The sequence below is a fragment of the Podarcis vaucheri genome (assembly GCF_965113315.1).
Source record: "Podarcis vaucheri genome assembly, chromosome: 4".
Lineage (NCBI taxonomy): Eukaryota > Metazoa > Chordata > Lepidosauria > Squamata > Lacertidae > Podarcis > Podarcis vaucheri.
In genome coordinates, this window is record NC_138762.1 from 28,542,322 (window position 1) to 28,559,898 (window position 17,577).

The 17,577-nt window shown below is 42.7% G+C and overlaps 1 protein-coding gene across 3 annotated transcripts in view; it reads left to right on the plus strand.

The window, feature by feature from the left end:
• The window catches only part of MTUS2 (microtubule associated scaffold protein 2), a 297,375-nt gene that overhangs the window by 99,477 nt on the left and 180,321 nt on the right, over positions 1-17,577 (plus strand). For all 3 annotated transcript variants that reach the window (XM_082220222.1, XM_082220223.1, XM_082220221.1), the window contains 2 exons: positions 4,891-7,457; positions 13,765-14,005. In XM_082220222.1, the coding sequence (XP_082076348.1) occupies positions 5,175-7,457; positions 13,765-14,005 (2,524 nt within the window). In that variant the 5' untranslated portion in view covers positions 4,891-5,174. The remainder of the gene's footprint in view (positions 1-4,890; positions 7,458-13,764; positions 14,006-17,577) is intronic.

Here is a 17,577-nt window from a genome sequence, read left to right on the forward strand (position 1 = left end):
TCCCCCTCATTTGCCTCTGAGCTGTGACCTCCCTCATACCCTTGTTGTAAATCTATACTGTCTTCCTCTTCCTCTTCTCTGGAAGGGTCAGGTTGGGGAGGCGGTCTCCACCATTCCTCCTCTGCCCAGTCCCTGATATCAGATAGCCTTGGATTGAAAAACTTCCCTTTCTCCATCCCATGTGTAATCTAGTTGCACAGAGTTGCATAACTTAGTGGAAGCAGACGTCTACTCATACAATGGATTTCTGCTCCCCCTCTCGCCAGGCAGCTCCCAACATGAAATCTTCTCCAGAGGATTCTCCAGCCCTCCAAAGTAAATTTTGGGGGTGCAGGAGGATTGTAGGGTGAGGGAAATAAACCAGTTCCTGGAGAACAGGCACCAATGGATTTCACCCTATATTTTTAAGCAGTGCCTTGACACATATAAGTGACTAACACTGAAGAAACGGCTGCACATACACAGGGTCAGTGCAAAATGTAGTGCAAGACACATTCTGGACAGAGTAGCCTCTGTGGTGCAAAGGCAATATGTTTCCAATGAGCTCTTAACTCCAGCTAAATTTGTTCTTTCTATTTTGAAAGCTAAGCTTGCATGGCAGATTCTGGTTAATAAAGAGAATGCAATGCAAGAGATAGCTTTTATATTACCTCAAGTTCAGTCTCTATAATTTTCCCAAGGGTTAAGATAAAAGACTTCTCCATTACTTGTCCTGGGAATACAACTCCACAAAGTAAGGTGGGAAGAAAAGAAGATGAAAGCTCAAACACAATTAGATATACATGTACTACAGAGGAAGTAATTAAAACCCTGGATAGAAGAATTTACAAGATTTCAGGAACACATAAAATGCCCTCCACCGCTAGTAACATCCGGCGTATGCCTTTCTTCCTTTATAGCAATGTGTTCTTAGTTATTTGCCTTAGAAAAATATTCATATCCAACCTCCTTTGCCTACATTATGGTAATGAAAGCCCTGTTCCTTAAAAAAAATGTTATCAGTGTCATAAGCTCACACTTGGGTTGCTAGATCTGAGCACAAAATTATCACATTTTGCTCCATTGTTATTGGGTTGTATTCAGTGCCCAGTGCTTGTGATCACATAATGAGAATTCCCTGCCCCTTCTTGACCACTGCAGCTTCTTCTGAGTTTGGGGAAAACTTCTGGAAAGACTTGACATGCAGTGGAATGGAGGAACTGGGAGAAATCAGTCAGATACAGCTTGTGTTAATCTGGTGATTGAATCAATGTTAGTGCATACTGTGCTCAAAGTCAGTCAATGCGCCAACATTCACTCAAGTCCAATCAAGGTTCAGTTTTGCTCAGTTGCAACCCAGTAGAGTAGGGAGTGAAGCTCGCATGAAACGAAAAAAACCACAGACGACTAAACGTAACTGAAACAAATCACTTGGTTTATTGATATACAGAGCATGATATGAAACAGAATTATCAATGATATAGAAGTTAAATGGCTATGTTGGGAAACACTTAACTGTGTCCCCCCCCCTATTGTGTAGAGTTTTCTCTGCATTCCACTGGGTTGCTACTGAGCAAAAGATAAACTTGTTTGGAATCCAATGACTGTTGATGCATTTGCTGTTTTTTTTGGCATGGTTTGCACTAATGTTGATTTGATCATTGCCCCTTCTTCCTTCCTAGCAGGAAGAAGGGAAGAGAAAGAAGAAAAGAAAAAGAGGGTGTTTGTGTTGGCTTGGGTTATTTTTATAACATGCATTGAGATTTGGTGCCTGTAAAAGGTCTCAATGTATACTCCTCAAAAATCCACAATGCATGAGAGGCTCTTTTTCAGTTCAGTTCCTGCTTGCATGGGCTCAGAATCTCTTACAACAAACATGCCCTTTCAGACATATCCACATTTTTCTGGATACTAGGACTGAACGCTGTCTCTCCTTTCCTTTCTGAACAAAGGAGAGGTACAAGTAATTTCTCTCCATGAATGAGTGAGTGCAATGCTGGGTGATGTAGGCACCTTTTCCCATTGATGGGAGGGCTGAGTTGGGGGTGGGGGCAGGGGACATGCCCATACCTTTTCGTGATCCTCCCCCCCCTTTTAGATGTGGCAGCCATTTTGTGTCATGCCACACCCTTCGACGTAGCCATTTTGTGAATAGTGTCCATAGCACTTCCTCAAAATTCCAAATGTGTTTAGTGACCCCAAAACGTTGCTGGCTCCTGATGTATGGAGTCCAAATTCTATGCTAAATCTCAGAATACATAATTATTTTATACTGTCATATTGTAGGTATGTCCTATGCTCACTGTGTGTCCAAGAGGATTCCATCCCCTTTTGCAAAATCTGTCTTTTGGCAGCTAGGGCTACTCACATGATCCATTTTTGTCCCACAGGGAGGAAAGGCTCACAATATTAAGTCATTTTCAGCTCAAAGCCAGGATCCTTGAACTGTATTTACCTGTGTTGAGTCAGCCTTTTCAAACTACATCGGTTAGAGTCTCTGCAACATCATCACGAGCAGCACCGGAAATGAAAGACTTATGTCAATGAACGTTGTGGATATTGACTGGGAGACAAGCCCTGAGTCAACTAGATAGCAGTTTTCCAGCACAGTTGTTGTGGCATTCCTTATCTAGAGTATACATGTTTGTACAGTCAATAATAGACACCACATTATCATAATTCCCTAAATACATTGTTTACAGCAGTTACTTCAATGCTTTTGAAAAATCAGATAAAGCTATACTACGCAGCTGCAAGATAGCTTTTGGTGTCTAGTTTTCAGCAATGTTTTAGTGTTTGTGAGTAGCATACAATAGGTAAGGTACTAAGAAGATGCAAGAAGAAGAAGCCTAAAGAAAGTTTTACGATGCTTCTTTTGTTCATGGACCAGTTAATATGTCCCTTCATGTGGTGGGACAACCAGAGATGATCTCTGAGGCCTGATAGGCATAAAGATAGGGAACAGCAGGACTGGTGAAAGAAAGCTGCATGGATCACACGACCTAAGCTGCTCTCAGGAGGACACTGTCCCATCACCAGTATTGAAGTAAGAGTCAGCTGGCAGTCTGAGCAGCTTCTGCACATGGAATGGCAGTGCTACCTTGACCTTTGACTCAAACAGCAAAAATGTCCTAATGAAGAGGTGATCCCTCAGGTACCATAGTCATCTGGAGTTTGGGAGTACATTGCCAGCAATATGCTGATGACACACAGCTCTACTTCTCCTTTACATCTGCAGGTGAGGCAGTGAATGTGTTGGACCATTGCCTTTCCTTGGTAATGGACTGGATGAGAGCCAACAAACTTAAGCTCAATTCAGATAAGACTGAGGCACTGCCAGTGGGTAGTTCCCAAGTCCAGATGGATGGGAGGTAGCCTGATCTTGAAGGGCTTACACTCCCTCTGGAGGAGTGGGCACTTCCGGATCCTTTGCTGTCTCTTGAGGTTCAGGTGGCCTTAGTGGTGCAGAGTGCCTTCCATCAGCTGCAACCCAGTGGATCAGCTGTGCCCCTATCTGGACAGGGTCCAGGATCCAAAGTTCCATAATCAGTCATCAGTATTGAGCTTCAGCAGGCATCAAGCTTTCTAAATACTGGCCTATCTTCCAAAACAGCCAAAACTTCTATTTTCTTGATTTGTCCCTGACTCAACCGTAACTGGTGAAAATTATTAAGGGCTGGCATGGTATGTTCCTATCCCGCAGCCCCAATTAACCATTTTACTATTCTGTTCTGGACTAAATGATGTTTCTGGACCATTTCATGGGCAGCCTAACAGATAATGTACTGCAGCAATTAAAATGGAAGGTTACTTGTGTGTGTGCTCAGCGAAAGCAAGACTATCCCCATCCAGGTACAGTTATGGCTGCTGTGTCAGCCTCAGTCTCGGAGACCGGCTGTACCTCTAGTGACAAAAATATACCTTGACATGTAATAAATTATTAGTTTAACACTGCAAACTTGCACTGGGTCTTACTACTATTTGAAGAGGCATTAAAAAGTGGTGTTTTTTTCTGAAGAAAAGAGTTGATTTAGTATGCTACCCTTCACATTTCTGATTAGAGATCCATTTTCATTTTAAACACTCCTTTGCCAGCAGATGTTACTGCAGAAATACTCTATGAGATAAGTGGAGAAGAATTAAGCAACAATTGGGATTCATCATTGTTTTGCTTTGAGTCAGATCATCTGGCTCTGTTGCCTAGTCCTTTTCCTTTAGTCTTTCCCTAAATGTGCTTGAATTGATGTTGGCACCTCAGAATCAGCGTACATGAGAAAAGTCATTGAAAGTAATGAAAGGAAATAGCTTGTCTGAGTAGAACACACTTCCCTCCATCAATTCCTATTGTGTTGCCTTGTGCATTTCTGCTGTTGCATCTGCCTTGCTTACCTCACCTGGCTTCATTTAAACTGGAGAGCCAGAATTGAATCTGGGACCTCCTGTATGCCAGACTTGTGGTTTAGCACTGAGCTATGCCCCATCACTATAAAGATCATATAAAGATTGTATGTAGTTGGAAAGTTTTTGAAATATATCTTTATACCACTTGCCATTACAATAGTCTCAAAGCAGTTTGCAAAGGCTGGGTACTTCTATTTCTCCTCCTTCTCCTCCTTATTGCTGTATTATTATTCATTTGTATACAGCCTTCCATCTGCAGGTCTCAAGTTGATTTGCAACATAAAAGAAGCCACAAAACATGAGAACAGCAAGAACAAAAACCACAGACCAATAACCCTCTCCCCCCATTACCAACTTAAAACACAGCTACCTCATTAATTTTCTCAATTCAGATTGAAGCTGGTTTGGAGGGAAACCAGTCTGAATCGTTTTGGATCCAAAATTATAAACATAAAGTTGCATCTCTATTATGTAATATAGGCTAACCATTTCTTTCTCTCTCTCTTACAGGTTCTATGGACTGTCATTCAGAGAGACCCTAATGGATGTCTTTTGCATTTTTTAAAACCCATCTCTTTTTGTGGGGGATTCTTGGATCAACACTCTGTCCCTATAATGACTGAAACATCCGAAGGATGTGATTGACAAGAGGCTTGTGCAGTCTGCAAAGGATTCCCCCCCCCATTGATCTGTTTTGTACCTTGACTCCCCCAAAGAGAAGCATGCTCAGTGGCCTACACGGTTAGAGAAGAGTTGCCCCTCACTTGGGCAGTGAGAGAACTGGCGTTTTGAAGATGAGTGCCCCGCTGGTTCCCAATAAGTCATGTTACAATTTATTGCAGGACAACAGAAACGAGATGAAGAATAACAACGAACGTATGGTGACTGTTGGAGACACAAATGCCAATCAAATCACACCAGAGGTTAGAACCTCTGGAGGGGAATTAAGGACAAATGATCTGTCAAGAGAAACTAGATGCCGGACTACAAGTGAGACAGAAAACAACACACAGTTAGATTCAGAGAGGAACAGACTTCAGGGCCCTACTACTGGCCTATCAGAGTTTAGGCTGCATTCCACCAGCAGCAGGGAATTGCATAAGGATTACAGGACTGATGGGGTGAAGGACTCTTCAAAACTACTCCCTATTAGCCGGGGACATAGTTTGTCCAATCTGAGGATTAATACAAATGAGACCTTTTCAGTGGTTCTTTCAAAAAGCGATGCTGATCTCATTCAGCACGTTTCAAAGGAGAGAGCACCTAGAAGGATTGAGCCAGAAGGGATAAAGCGCCTTTCCTTGGGGAGATCAAGGAAACTGATGGCTAAAACGGAAGCTTTTGGGAAAGAATTTGTAGGTCGTGTATCAGGCAAGCGGTTGCTTTCTGCATCCTTGGATTCCATTGACACCTCGCACCATTTGATTGGGGACACTGAGAGATCTCGTAAAGCATCCACAGACCACTTTTTAGGCGTGGTGTTTCGTCCAACTGATAGCGCCTCCGAGGGAAACATTGTCCGTTATTCTAAGCCACCATCTACCTCAGAAACGAAGAAAACAAATGTTGCAGCAACACAACCAGGTGCGGACAACCTTGCAAATTTCAACAAGCAAAGCACACCACACCCTGCTCACATAGATCTACATTTAACTGTAAAATCCAGTGAAATTTGGAGCAGATCAGAAGCACAAGTAGATCACCAGGGTGATAAGAGAGGAAAGGCGGAGTTGAAAAGCCCTCTGTATTCTCAGTCTAAGAGTATGTGTCAGCAAAAAATTGACAGGAATACGCCAGTTGAATTTCTCAGATATCAGATGGAGGAAAATAACGTTGCAGGGCAGAATAAAAAGGATTCTGGGTCTGAAGTATACAAGGAGAAATCACATCAGTTGCAGGAAGCTTGTCGCAAAGGAGAGAATCCATATTTAAATGAGGACTTTGACTCTGCCAGTGACAGGCTGGTAAGTAATAGTAATAACTCCCCAGGTTTAAGAAAGGGAGGTAGTCTTAGTGACAGCAGGTCGATGAATCAACTGAGTGAGTGTATAGCTGAAAAAGAAGAGGATTCTGCATTGCCTTTTGCTGGTGATAGCAAACACAGTGGCAAGCTGACACCTACAAGAAATAAAAACCTACATGATACTGATGCAAGTTGTATTCAAGCAGCTGGTGGGCATATGCCTTTTATGCATAACACAAATCTGCCAGACTGCAAACTTCTAAACAGTAATGAAAGCAAACTAGTCAAAGGGAATAGTGATGTTGTGATGCTCACCTCTGAACAACCAAATGTGTTTAGTGCAGAGAATGCATCAGATGATCACTCTAACATCCAGGGCTGTGGTTTAGATGCTACAAGTGTTTCAGTTCTGAGCAAGAAGACGGTCATTCTAAAGAGAAATCTTTCAAGCGACACTCCGGAGAGCTGTAAAATATCAGGAAGAACGGATACCTTTTTATGTGCTCCGACGCCTTTGCGCCCTGTGGCGGCTGTGAATGTCAGTAATCACACCACAGCATCAAGCAGTGGCTTGAAGGATCTCTATACACTTCATGTTGACAAGCTGCCATCCTCTGCGGTCCTACCTCCCATTGACGACACACAGTTGCTAAGCCTATCCCCTAAAGTGCCTAACAAGACTCCCTGTAACAGTGGCATCCCCAAGCCCATCCTCATCCATGCTAAGGGCTCCCATCTGGCCAAGGACGGTGGGGAGAGCAACGGCATAGAGAAGCCGGAAGACAAGCCTGAGATAAAACCAGACATCCCCAAGCCCAAACACGTGAGGCCTAAGATCATCACTTACATCAGAAGAAATCCCCAGGCAATAAGCCACCTTGACCATGCATTTGCCCCAGCTGGATTACCCTATGTGGCACCTCCTTGCAGCATGCCAATGGCCACAGAGCAGAAGGCTTCGAGCGATGGAGATATTAAAGCAGGCACCGTTCTCTATGACAAGTTTAAACCCGACTTGCAGAAGCCTCGGATTTACAGTTCTGGACTCGTGGTGTCTGGCATTAAATCCCCAAGCCATCATTTTGGTCAAATGGGTGAAAAATTTATCCAGGAGGTAAGGCACACAGGATGGTTTTTGTATATAGCACCTGGCTGTTGCATTGTAGAAGGAAGTGCATAAACACATCATGGGGGTCATCTGTCAGGAGCTGGAGTAAGATGTAGGTTAGTGATGAACAACATGGCATCAGTAAAGTTAACACTTAATTCAAAGAAATCAAAACAGCCCAGGGCCAGTGATCCCAGCAACTCTTCCCAGTAGGCCAGGGGTCAGCATCCTAAGGCCCATGGGCCACAAGAGGCCCACGGGGGTTGTTTAACCAGCCCACAAGCCACCCCCGAACTGAGCCGCCTGCTCTTGCGCAGCGCTAAACTGGCACGGTGCAGGGACTCGCTCCTGCGGCGCCGGAAATGGCATCTGCACATGCACAGATGCCAGAAATTGTGTCTGTGCAGACACCACAAATTGTGGGTGGGGGTGCGATCCGGCCCATGGAGGGATCTCCGCTGGGGTCAACTGGCCCAGGCAAGGTAAACCTTGCCGACTCCTGCAATAGGCCTTGTCCAAATGAGGTTGGGAAGTTCTGAGAAGTTCTGTACAGACATTCAGTCCTGTTCAGTACAAGAGGAACCACAGGGTCAGACATTGGGTGTATGATTGCGATAAGCTCTGTACATTTGGCCCCAGTTAGTAACCTAGCAGCTACATTTTGGAAGTCTTTCAGGAACAGCCCCATCTGAAACACATTGCAGTAAGGAGTCATTGCACTGGGCCACAAACATGGCAAGTTTAGAATAAATCTTTTTTTAAAATAAATCTTTTTAAAAATCCTTTCACAAATATGACTTTAAAAGAGCATTTGCTCCACATAAATGTTTCTGCTAAACAATTTTGTGCTAAACAATGTATTCCCTTTTTGCTGTGCCATCTGAAAAAGATAAGAAGCAAGCACCCCCCCCCCACCTTGCATAGATAAACCAAGGTGGTTAAAAAATGCATTAACCAGGTATTTGCAGAATTCTTCTTTCCTTTTTAAAAAGCATTTGTTATTGCTGAATGGACATGTCCTATTAAAGCACAGCGTATATAATGAAGTCTCCAATTAACATGAGAAGTAGCTGGGACGCATTGTAATTGTCCAGTCGCTGTGCTATTTATTTATTTTAATGGGAAGAGGTTTTCCCAAAGTGAAATAGGCTAGTTTCATTAATGACTTCTGGAGAAAAAGCATACCTTTCTAAAAATGTAAGGAAGTAACATACTGAAATAAATTGTGATGGTTAAAAACAGCATTTCAAATAGTTTATAGAAGTGCTAACTTTATTTACATATAATTAACTTTCAGAAGGCAGAAATTAATTGGTGAACTGTGCGAGCAGGAAGTAAAGATTATGCAGATGTAAAGCCTAGATCCTGTGTTCTATATGCTTTCCTACATATATTACGCCAAGATTACAGGGATGAAAAAAAAACACCAAACGATTTTCATTCATAGAAGCATGATACTACTCTTGGAGCACTGTAGCCACAAGGATCAAAGGATTTATAGCTGTCATTAAATTGCATTGTGTAAATGTATATAAATAATTGAAAATGCAGTGACATGACACAAGAATGTGTTGTAAATTAGCAGCAAAGTTAATCAAGCAGCCTAGGTAGTTTTGCATATTCAGCTTTTGGCAATTTTTATGATTAATTTCTAAAATAAATCTGGCTCTGCCTTCCAAGCTGTTTTGTTTTGTTTTTAAAAAAATCAAAATCTTAAAAGCAAAGTGCAAAAGAACGGCCGGATGCTTGTGTGTAGCTTAAATCAGCAACTGGATTCCCCTTCAACGATGCTTTAAATTGTGTGTTGGCAAACTGAACAACCGTTCAGGAACCTTTCTTAATCCTGAATATTCCTCAGCACTGTTGTTTTTAAGCAATTCCCGATCACAGGTGCATTTGTCTTTTTTGCTTTTTTGCTTTCTTAAAATTGCTGCCATGCCCTTTTCGCACATGTTCAAAAGCAACCTTGCAAAAACCTGCTGGGGTGCTTGTCTTCCAGGAGCTGCCTGCAGGACACTTCCAGGTGTAATCATTCGCCAGGATTATAGGAAAGTCAGAGCTGGGTTGACAAGGTGAACCAGCATGTTCACTGTCATCTCTCTCTCTCTCTCTCTCTCTCTCTCTCTCTCTCTCCTTCCATATGGCAGCCACATGCCAGCATCTACTGAAATAGAGTAGAAATATCAGAGATTGTATGGTGCAGTTTATATTTCCCTGGGCAAGTTCCAAAGCTATGCAGGATTCCACCCTGCAGTGGCGGCCTTTGTTAATTTAACTGACAAATTCAAGTTGCCCAATGAAAGCTGATTTGGAGTTCTTGCACAACAAACCAAATTCCCCCAAATGTGGACCTCCTGCAATAAGACAAATGATGGGAGAAATGCAGCAAAAAGTACTTTAAAGCAACCTTGTCGAGCATCTCTGCAAACAAATCTAAGTGAATGCTCCTTAAATAGCCAATATTGCCTAATTGCCTTGCTAAGAAATCAGGATTGATGCTTAAGAGCAGGTCACCCAGAAGTGTCCTTAGTGAGCAATTTCCCTTTGGGGGAAATAGAGCAACTGCTGAGCAGGCAGTTATTTTCTGCAGGGGTGGGGGACGTTTTTCATCCTGAGGACCACTTTCCCTTTGGGGCAATCTTCTGGGGGCCACATGCCACTGGTGGGTGGGGCCGGAGGCAAAAGTGAGTATAGTGATGAATGTGAATGTTACTATTATTTATTAATTTGTGAATTGCCTTTCACGGGCAATTTGCAGACTTAGTCTTAAAAACAGCTAAAATAAGTTTTAAAAAACCACCAAACTCTACAGGAACAACTGAGTATAGGTTTTAAAAAGAAACAAAATAAGCACCTGCGGCAGAGGCCTTTTCATCTAGCTGCAAAAGCTTGTCAAAACAAAAATGCTTGCAGTTGCTTCCAGAAAGATCAGCGAGTTCAGTGACACATTTCAGTCAGACAAAAACACTTGAGTGTATAAAACAGTGCTGGTGCGACCTGGGGAAAGGGGGGGCCCAAGATTCCCTACCCCTAGATTATGGGGGGAGCAGTATTTACACACAAGGGGATCAGTTTAATATTTGATGCCACTACTAAAATCCTGTTGATAAATACATTAGATACTTAATATTAATCACTTTAAAAAGATCAGTTGATGTCAGTGGGAGGGATTTTGACTGCAATTCTATACTCTCATACCTCGGGTTACAGCTGCTTCAGGTTGCGTTTTTTCGGGTTGCGGACCGCTGAAACCCGGAAGTACCGGAACAGGTTACTTCCGCGTTTTGGTGGTCGTGCATGCGCCGAAGTGCTAAATCGCGCTTTGCGCATGTGCAGAAGTGCTGAATCGCAACCCGCACGTACGCAGACGCAGGTTGTGAACGTGCATCCCGCACGGATCACATTTGCAACTCGAGCATCCACTGTACATACTTACCTGGATGCAAGTCCCATTGAACTCAATGGAGCTTGCTTATGAGCAGATATACAAAAAAATGCAGTGTTAGGCTGCATGTTTGATTATCCCACTGAAACCAATGAAGTATAAATAGATCACACTTTGGCCAGATTGTGCCCAGTGCTCCCCCCTTCTTTTTAAGAAAAAAGGGTCCCGGTGCTCACCATGAAGTTGATACAGTAAGTGCCACACTTTTAACACGGGGGGGGGGGGGAGGGGGGAGAGATTCCAGTACTGTGTACCCTTGAGTAGCCCCAGAAAAAAGCACGACTTGTGCCCATTACTTGGAGGTAGGCATAATTGAAAGCAATGATTTATTTAGAAATAAAATTTAGACTGCAGCACAATTTCTAAATGGTAAACAGCAAATCACAATACATCGCCCATATAAAACTTGTAACACTAAAACCAGAATAAAACTCTGCAAAAATTTGCCAGTATTAAGATCTGGCAAAGCTTCAGCAAACAAGATATGTCTTCAGAATATATCTAAAACACATAACAGATGACACTTCCTGCACAGCACAGGGAAGATAGTTCCAAGTATAAGCACAGCAATGGAAAATGCTCATTTCCAATGAATTTGTGATAGGATTACATATGTGAATCATGGCCTGCATATAAAGCATTGCAGGGCCAGTATCTTGTTGTGGAAATTTCCTTTTTTATTGCTTGGTTGGGGCAGGGGCAGGCACAGGGAGGGATCCATTAATCACTCACACAACCACCATCACCACCACAAATCCATTCACGATAACATACATAAATTTAGGAAGATTAATTCTTTTGTCTACATTGATACATTTATATTTAATTTGTTACTAGATACCACCTTTTAATTCATTTCTCATTAATCAGAGCATCTGAGTGTCCAATACATTAGTGTCCAGTTACTTTCCCTGCTAAATGTTTTCCAATTCCTCTCTGTAAAACAAAAGACAATGAGCACGTATAAAAGCAGACTTCACTAGCTTACTGTCTAATAAAGAACAAAGGTGATTAAAATGCCCTGCTGAGTAGTGGAATCTTGTACATACGGAACTGCTCAGAAATACAGTGGTACCTCGGGTTAAGAACTTAATTCGTTCTGGAGGTCTGTTCTTAACCTGAAACTGTTCTTAACCTGAGGTACCACTTTAGCTAATGGGGCCTCTTGCTGCCGCTGCACTGTGGGACCACAATTTCTGTTCTCATCCTGAAGCAAAGTTCTTAACCCGAGATACTATTTCTGGGTTAGCGGAGTCTGTAACCTGAAGTGTCTGTAACCTGAAGCATATGTAACCTGAGGTACCACTGTAAGCCTGTGGCACTTCGTCCCACGCAAATGTGTGTAGGATTGTAGCCATTCCCTTTGCATCAGGACTTTTTTTCCAGCTGGAACTCACCAGAATTCAGTTTCAGCACCTCTCAGGTGGGCACCATTGCCATTCTAAGAGAACAAAGGAGGTGTTAATGGTGAGAAAAATAGCACTGCTTTGCCTGTTTGTTCACAAGGAAGCCCCACTCAGTGGGACTTACTCTCAGTCCTAAGTGTTACAGGAGTGCAGATTTCGCCAGAAATTCTATATCCAGTTGAACTTAATGAGACTTGGTTGTTGTTATTAACATGCCCTCCAGCATCCCTCAGATGAAAACAGGGACATTTCTCACTCCCGCACCAACTGACCCCCCATCTTTGTCCCCCCTCCTGCAGAGCATTTCCTATTAGAAGAAAGGCAATGGGACAAAGCACACACACACACACACACACACACACACACACACACACACACACACACCATCCCAAGAAAGCCTCTTAATCCTGATTTTATTTTACTCTTTGGTAAATTTGCAAAAAGAAAAACGCACAGCAATAAATACATTTTAGAAAGGGACAGGATTAGACGCGGATGCACAAAGCATTTCTATTTTTAAAAAATCAAGACTTCTTGGGCCCTTCCGCTCCCCCTTTCTTCCCACCCAGGGCGGTCTTGCTATCTCCCTGCCCCTCAGAGCTGGTACACCACACAGGGCTGAGCCTTGGTGGCAGGGCCATTCCTCCTCCTTGCCTACTCTCCAGCACCTACCACAAGCTCCCCACAGGAGGAGGCCAGCAGTGGCAGCCATGGAGAGGCAATGGGTTACACCCTCACTGCCACAGCGCTGTCCCTTGTCTTCACTTGGCAGTGCTGGCAGGCAGAATAGGGACATTCTGGGATCAAATCAGAAACTGGGACAGCTTTCGGGTTTCTGCGACTGCCCCTGGAAAATCGGGGCACTTAGAGAGTACCTCGGAAGTCAAACGGAATCCGTTCCGGAAACCAAGGCGCGGCTTCTGATTGGCTACAGGAACATCCTGCAGCCAATCGGAAGCCGTGGAAGTTGCATCGGATATTCGGGTTCCAAAGAACGTTTGCAAACCGGAACACTCACTTTCCGGGTTTGCAGTGTTAAGGAGCCAAAGCGTTTGTCTCGCAAGGTGTTCGACTTCCAAGTTACGACAGTACTGCATATATTAATCACCTTTTACATGTGTCTCAAGGTGTTTTGCAGACAAGCTGAAATAGCGATTATTTTTTAAGTACAAAAACAAAAGACAATAGGATTGCACTGTAGGTAACCTTTCTGTGTATTCAGCCTTACCAAATAATTTTAAAGCAATCATAATGGAACGCCACCATTTGATGTTCTGTTGTGAAAGGTAGTCTATCACTTTTATTCAGAGATTACTGCATTTTCCACCTCTACATACCAAACCAATGATCATGCTGGAAAGCAGTGATCTCAGTTCTTATAAGCAGTTATGCAAACGCCATATATTTTGTTTCTCGAGATACCTTTCTTGCCCTAACTTTATTTGTATTTATATTTGCGCAGGTTGGGGAAAGGCCTGTGAAAGGAGAATTTTGTCCTCCACCATATACTCACTATGAGGTGCCTCCAAGCTTTTATCGCTCTGCAATGATACTTAAGCCTCAGTTGGGACTGGGAGCAGTTTCCAGATTACCGTCTGCAAAAAGCAGGATTTTGATTACAAGCCAGAGGTCTTCAGCAAGCTGCATCCACCCACAAGGGCCAATAGCCAGTTCTCCTCCGCTTTTTCATCCAGATAATTCAGGTATCCATCTTCACTGTCTGTTTTTTAATTACAGTGGTCAATTTATTTTCTTTAAAAAAAGTGGGGTGTGGGGTGGGGAGATACCAAAATGAACAGAGCTGGGCCTGTTCCTAGCATGGTCTAATCATAGTGATTAAGTCTAATAACAGTGATTAAGGTTATTTGCTCAATTTGCGTATAAAACTTCTATCTTGCACATTAATTAATGGATCCACTTCCAGTGTGGGAAGTGTATCCATACAGTCAAATGGTTACTGCATAGAAGTGCCCTCATTAAAGGGCAAAATTTGTCGGGAATACACAGTGATCTTACTAATTAATTTTTATAAAATATGTGCCAAAATGAACAATATTTGTAAGCAGGTTGTGAAGTTATCCAGTGGCCATGGGTACCTGAGTCTCCACTCAAAACTAAGTTAATTGTGGAATTACTTTGACTCATGCCATCATTTTTATTCTTAATGCAAAATTCAACTTCGTGTTTCTTTTTTTAAGTAAGCATGAAAACTATGCCAAATGTATACCAGTTTTGGAACTGAGGGCAAAGATAAGTACTTTTAGGGTCCCCAGAATGTTAACCCAGAATCCCTACTTCTGAAAAGGTCTTTTCTTTTTTGCATGTATTTGGAATAATAATAGCTGCACTGTCCTGCTTCTTCAGCAAATAGGGCTTCTTTACTATGTACAGTGGTGCCTCACAAGACGAAAAGAATCCGTTCCGCGAGTCTCTTCGTCTTGCGGTTTTTTTCGTCTTGTGAAGCAAGCCCATTAGCGGATTAGCGCTATTAGCGGTCTTAGCGGATCAGCTGATAAGCGGTTTAGCGGCTTAGCAGATCAGCTGTTAAGCGGCTTAGCGGATCAGCTGATAAGCGGCTTAGCGGCTTGGGAAAAGGGGGGGGAGGAAAAAAACCCCGCAGGAACTCGCAAGACATTTTCGTCTTGCGAAGCAAGCCCATAGGAAATTCGTTTTGCGAAGCACATCCAAAACGGAAAATCCTTTCGTCTAGCGGGTTTTCCGTCTTGTGAGGCATTCGTCTTGCGGGGCACCACTGTAATCCCAACCATTCAGGGACTTCATAGCGAGCCTGATGTTATCATAAGCCTGAATAGTTTGCAATTCCATAATTCCCTGGAAAAGGGCATGCAGGACTTAAATCTCTGGCTACCTAATTACATTTAAAGATTTTAAAGGATTTTTTTGAGGATGGAAGCCTCTTTGTTGCCGAGATTTCCACAACCTTCAAAACAAAACAAAATTAAATAAAGCAGCAGCAAATTTCACCCTCCATTTGGAGGCACTGTACATTTCTAAAATAATGTGTCTGACTCCATTCTGATAACAAGATAAAATTCCATCAATATGTCCAGTATTGGAAGACTGCACTGTATTGTAAATAATTATAAAAGCATTATACATATTTTTTGGTCTATACTGAAGGTTGATCTCACCATCTTTGGGAGCTCTGTGTTTGATTGATTTTAAGTTACACAATACTGTTTGTGGAGTGATTGCTAAGGCCAGTACATTTTTCAGGGGGGGGGACACGCAGGGGTACGCATACCCCTAAACAATTATTTATTTATTTGTTTATTTATTTCAACTGCATCAGACCAATGTGGCTACCTACCTGAATCTACCCCTAAACATTTTGTGAATCTTTGTACTTTTGCCCATTTACTGTATTTATTTCCCCCGATTTGATCTATAAAATGGTGATTTTTTTGAGTAAGAGGTTTAAAGACTGTCTCAAGGCAAATCTTAAAAAATGTAGTATACAGTGGTACCTCAGGTTAAGTACTTAATTTGTTCTGGAGTTCCATACTTAACAACAGAACCAGACTAAGAATCATAGAATTGTAGAGTTGAAAGGGGCCATGAGGGTCATTCAGTCCAGCCCCCTGCAGTGCAGGAATCTTTCACCCCATTTGGAGCTCAAGCCCACAACCCTGGGATTAAGAGTCTCATGCTCTACTGACTGAGCTACCCAGCCTATGCCCAGAGTATTCTGTTTGTGACTACTTGATTGCCGGCAAGTAGTTAATTATAGTCCCAGGCCTTTTCCCAAGACTGAAGAATTTACCTTAAGCAGAGTGCTTTACCAACAAGACTAGCAGGCAAAGTTACCAATTACGTCCACCTGATCTTGCCTGATCTTGACTTTCAACTCTAAGCCCCAATATCTAGACATTTGCAGTGTATGCTGAGCCACTAACACAATTTTAAAAAGACTTCTTCTTGCTGCAATACCTGGGGCAGACCCAATGTGCCGCCAGAAAGTTTTATCTTCACTTGATGCAGAAAGCTCTTAATTCTTCCACAGCATGGCATACGGCGGCTCTCAAGGAAAACTAACAGTGTTTGCCCTGAAAGCAGCTGATGCTGATATCCCAGTGCCTCTGTTTTTAGAGAACCACCAAAGCAAGACATTAAAAAGGTTTATTGGTTTCAAGCTGCTGTAGCCTTTGTTGGATGACTGGTTTTTTATGTGTTACGGTAGGGGGGAGAGAAAATGGATAATGGCATCTTTGTCAGTGGTCAGCATTTAGATAGATGCCCTGGGTGGCCCCTGCAAGTAGAAATGCTCAGTTGAAGTATCTTTACCTTTAAATGAATGAACCAAGACAAATTTCAGAGGTAGGGAGGTAATTCTCTCTTTCTAATACAAATGTACATACCCAAGTACAGTGGTACCTCAGGTTACATATGCTTCAGGTTACATACGCTTCAGGTTACAGGCTCTGCTAACCCAGAAATAGTACCTCGGGTTCAGAACTTTGCTTCAGGATGAGAACAGAAATTGTTCTCCAGTGGCGCAGCGGCAGCAGGAGGCCCCATTAGCTAAAGTGGTGTTTCAGGTTTCAGGTTAAGAATGGACCTCTGGAACGAATTAAGTACTTAACCCGAGGTACCACTGTAACATGCTCCACTCCACTTGCCCTGGTCTAGGAAGAGAATTTTTTCCCAATAAATATATAGATATGGGTACACCCAACCCCCATGCTCATCCCATCTCCCTGAATTGATGGAACTAAATAATTTAAATAGATGCCATTGGAGACTGCTGTTCTACCTGCAGTTTCAGAGGCAGTATACCTCTGAATACCAGTTGTTGGGAAATGTGGTTTTGTGCAGAATTCACAATTATCTGAGTTTCACAATACATTCACCAACCCCACCCCACCCCCCACCCCGGATAAAAATGTGTATTTTAGAGGAAAGTGGGTATAAAATGTGTATATTAGTGAAAATATAAAAATGCATTTTATTAAAATAAATTGCTCGCAAATATGTGTATTAGGCCAAACGGTATACAAGTTGGACATATAATAGTTTAAATATGCACTAATGTGCACCTTTTTAAAATGCACTCATGTACGGTACAGTGGACTCCCCAAGTCCCAGACCTGGGAGCCACTCAGCTACAAACTTGATTTATCCATCTCTAGCTGTTACTGCTGAAACTCAGTTCTTTCCCATGGAGCAGCCATCATCATGTCTACTTCAACCCTTCATCATCTCCCTGCATGATTTGCTGTATTTGCTGTGCCATGGTGAACGCATCCTCTACGGC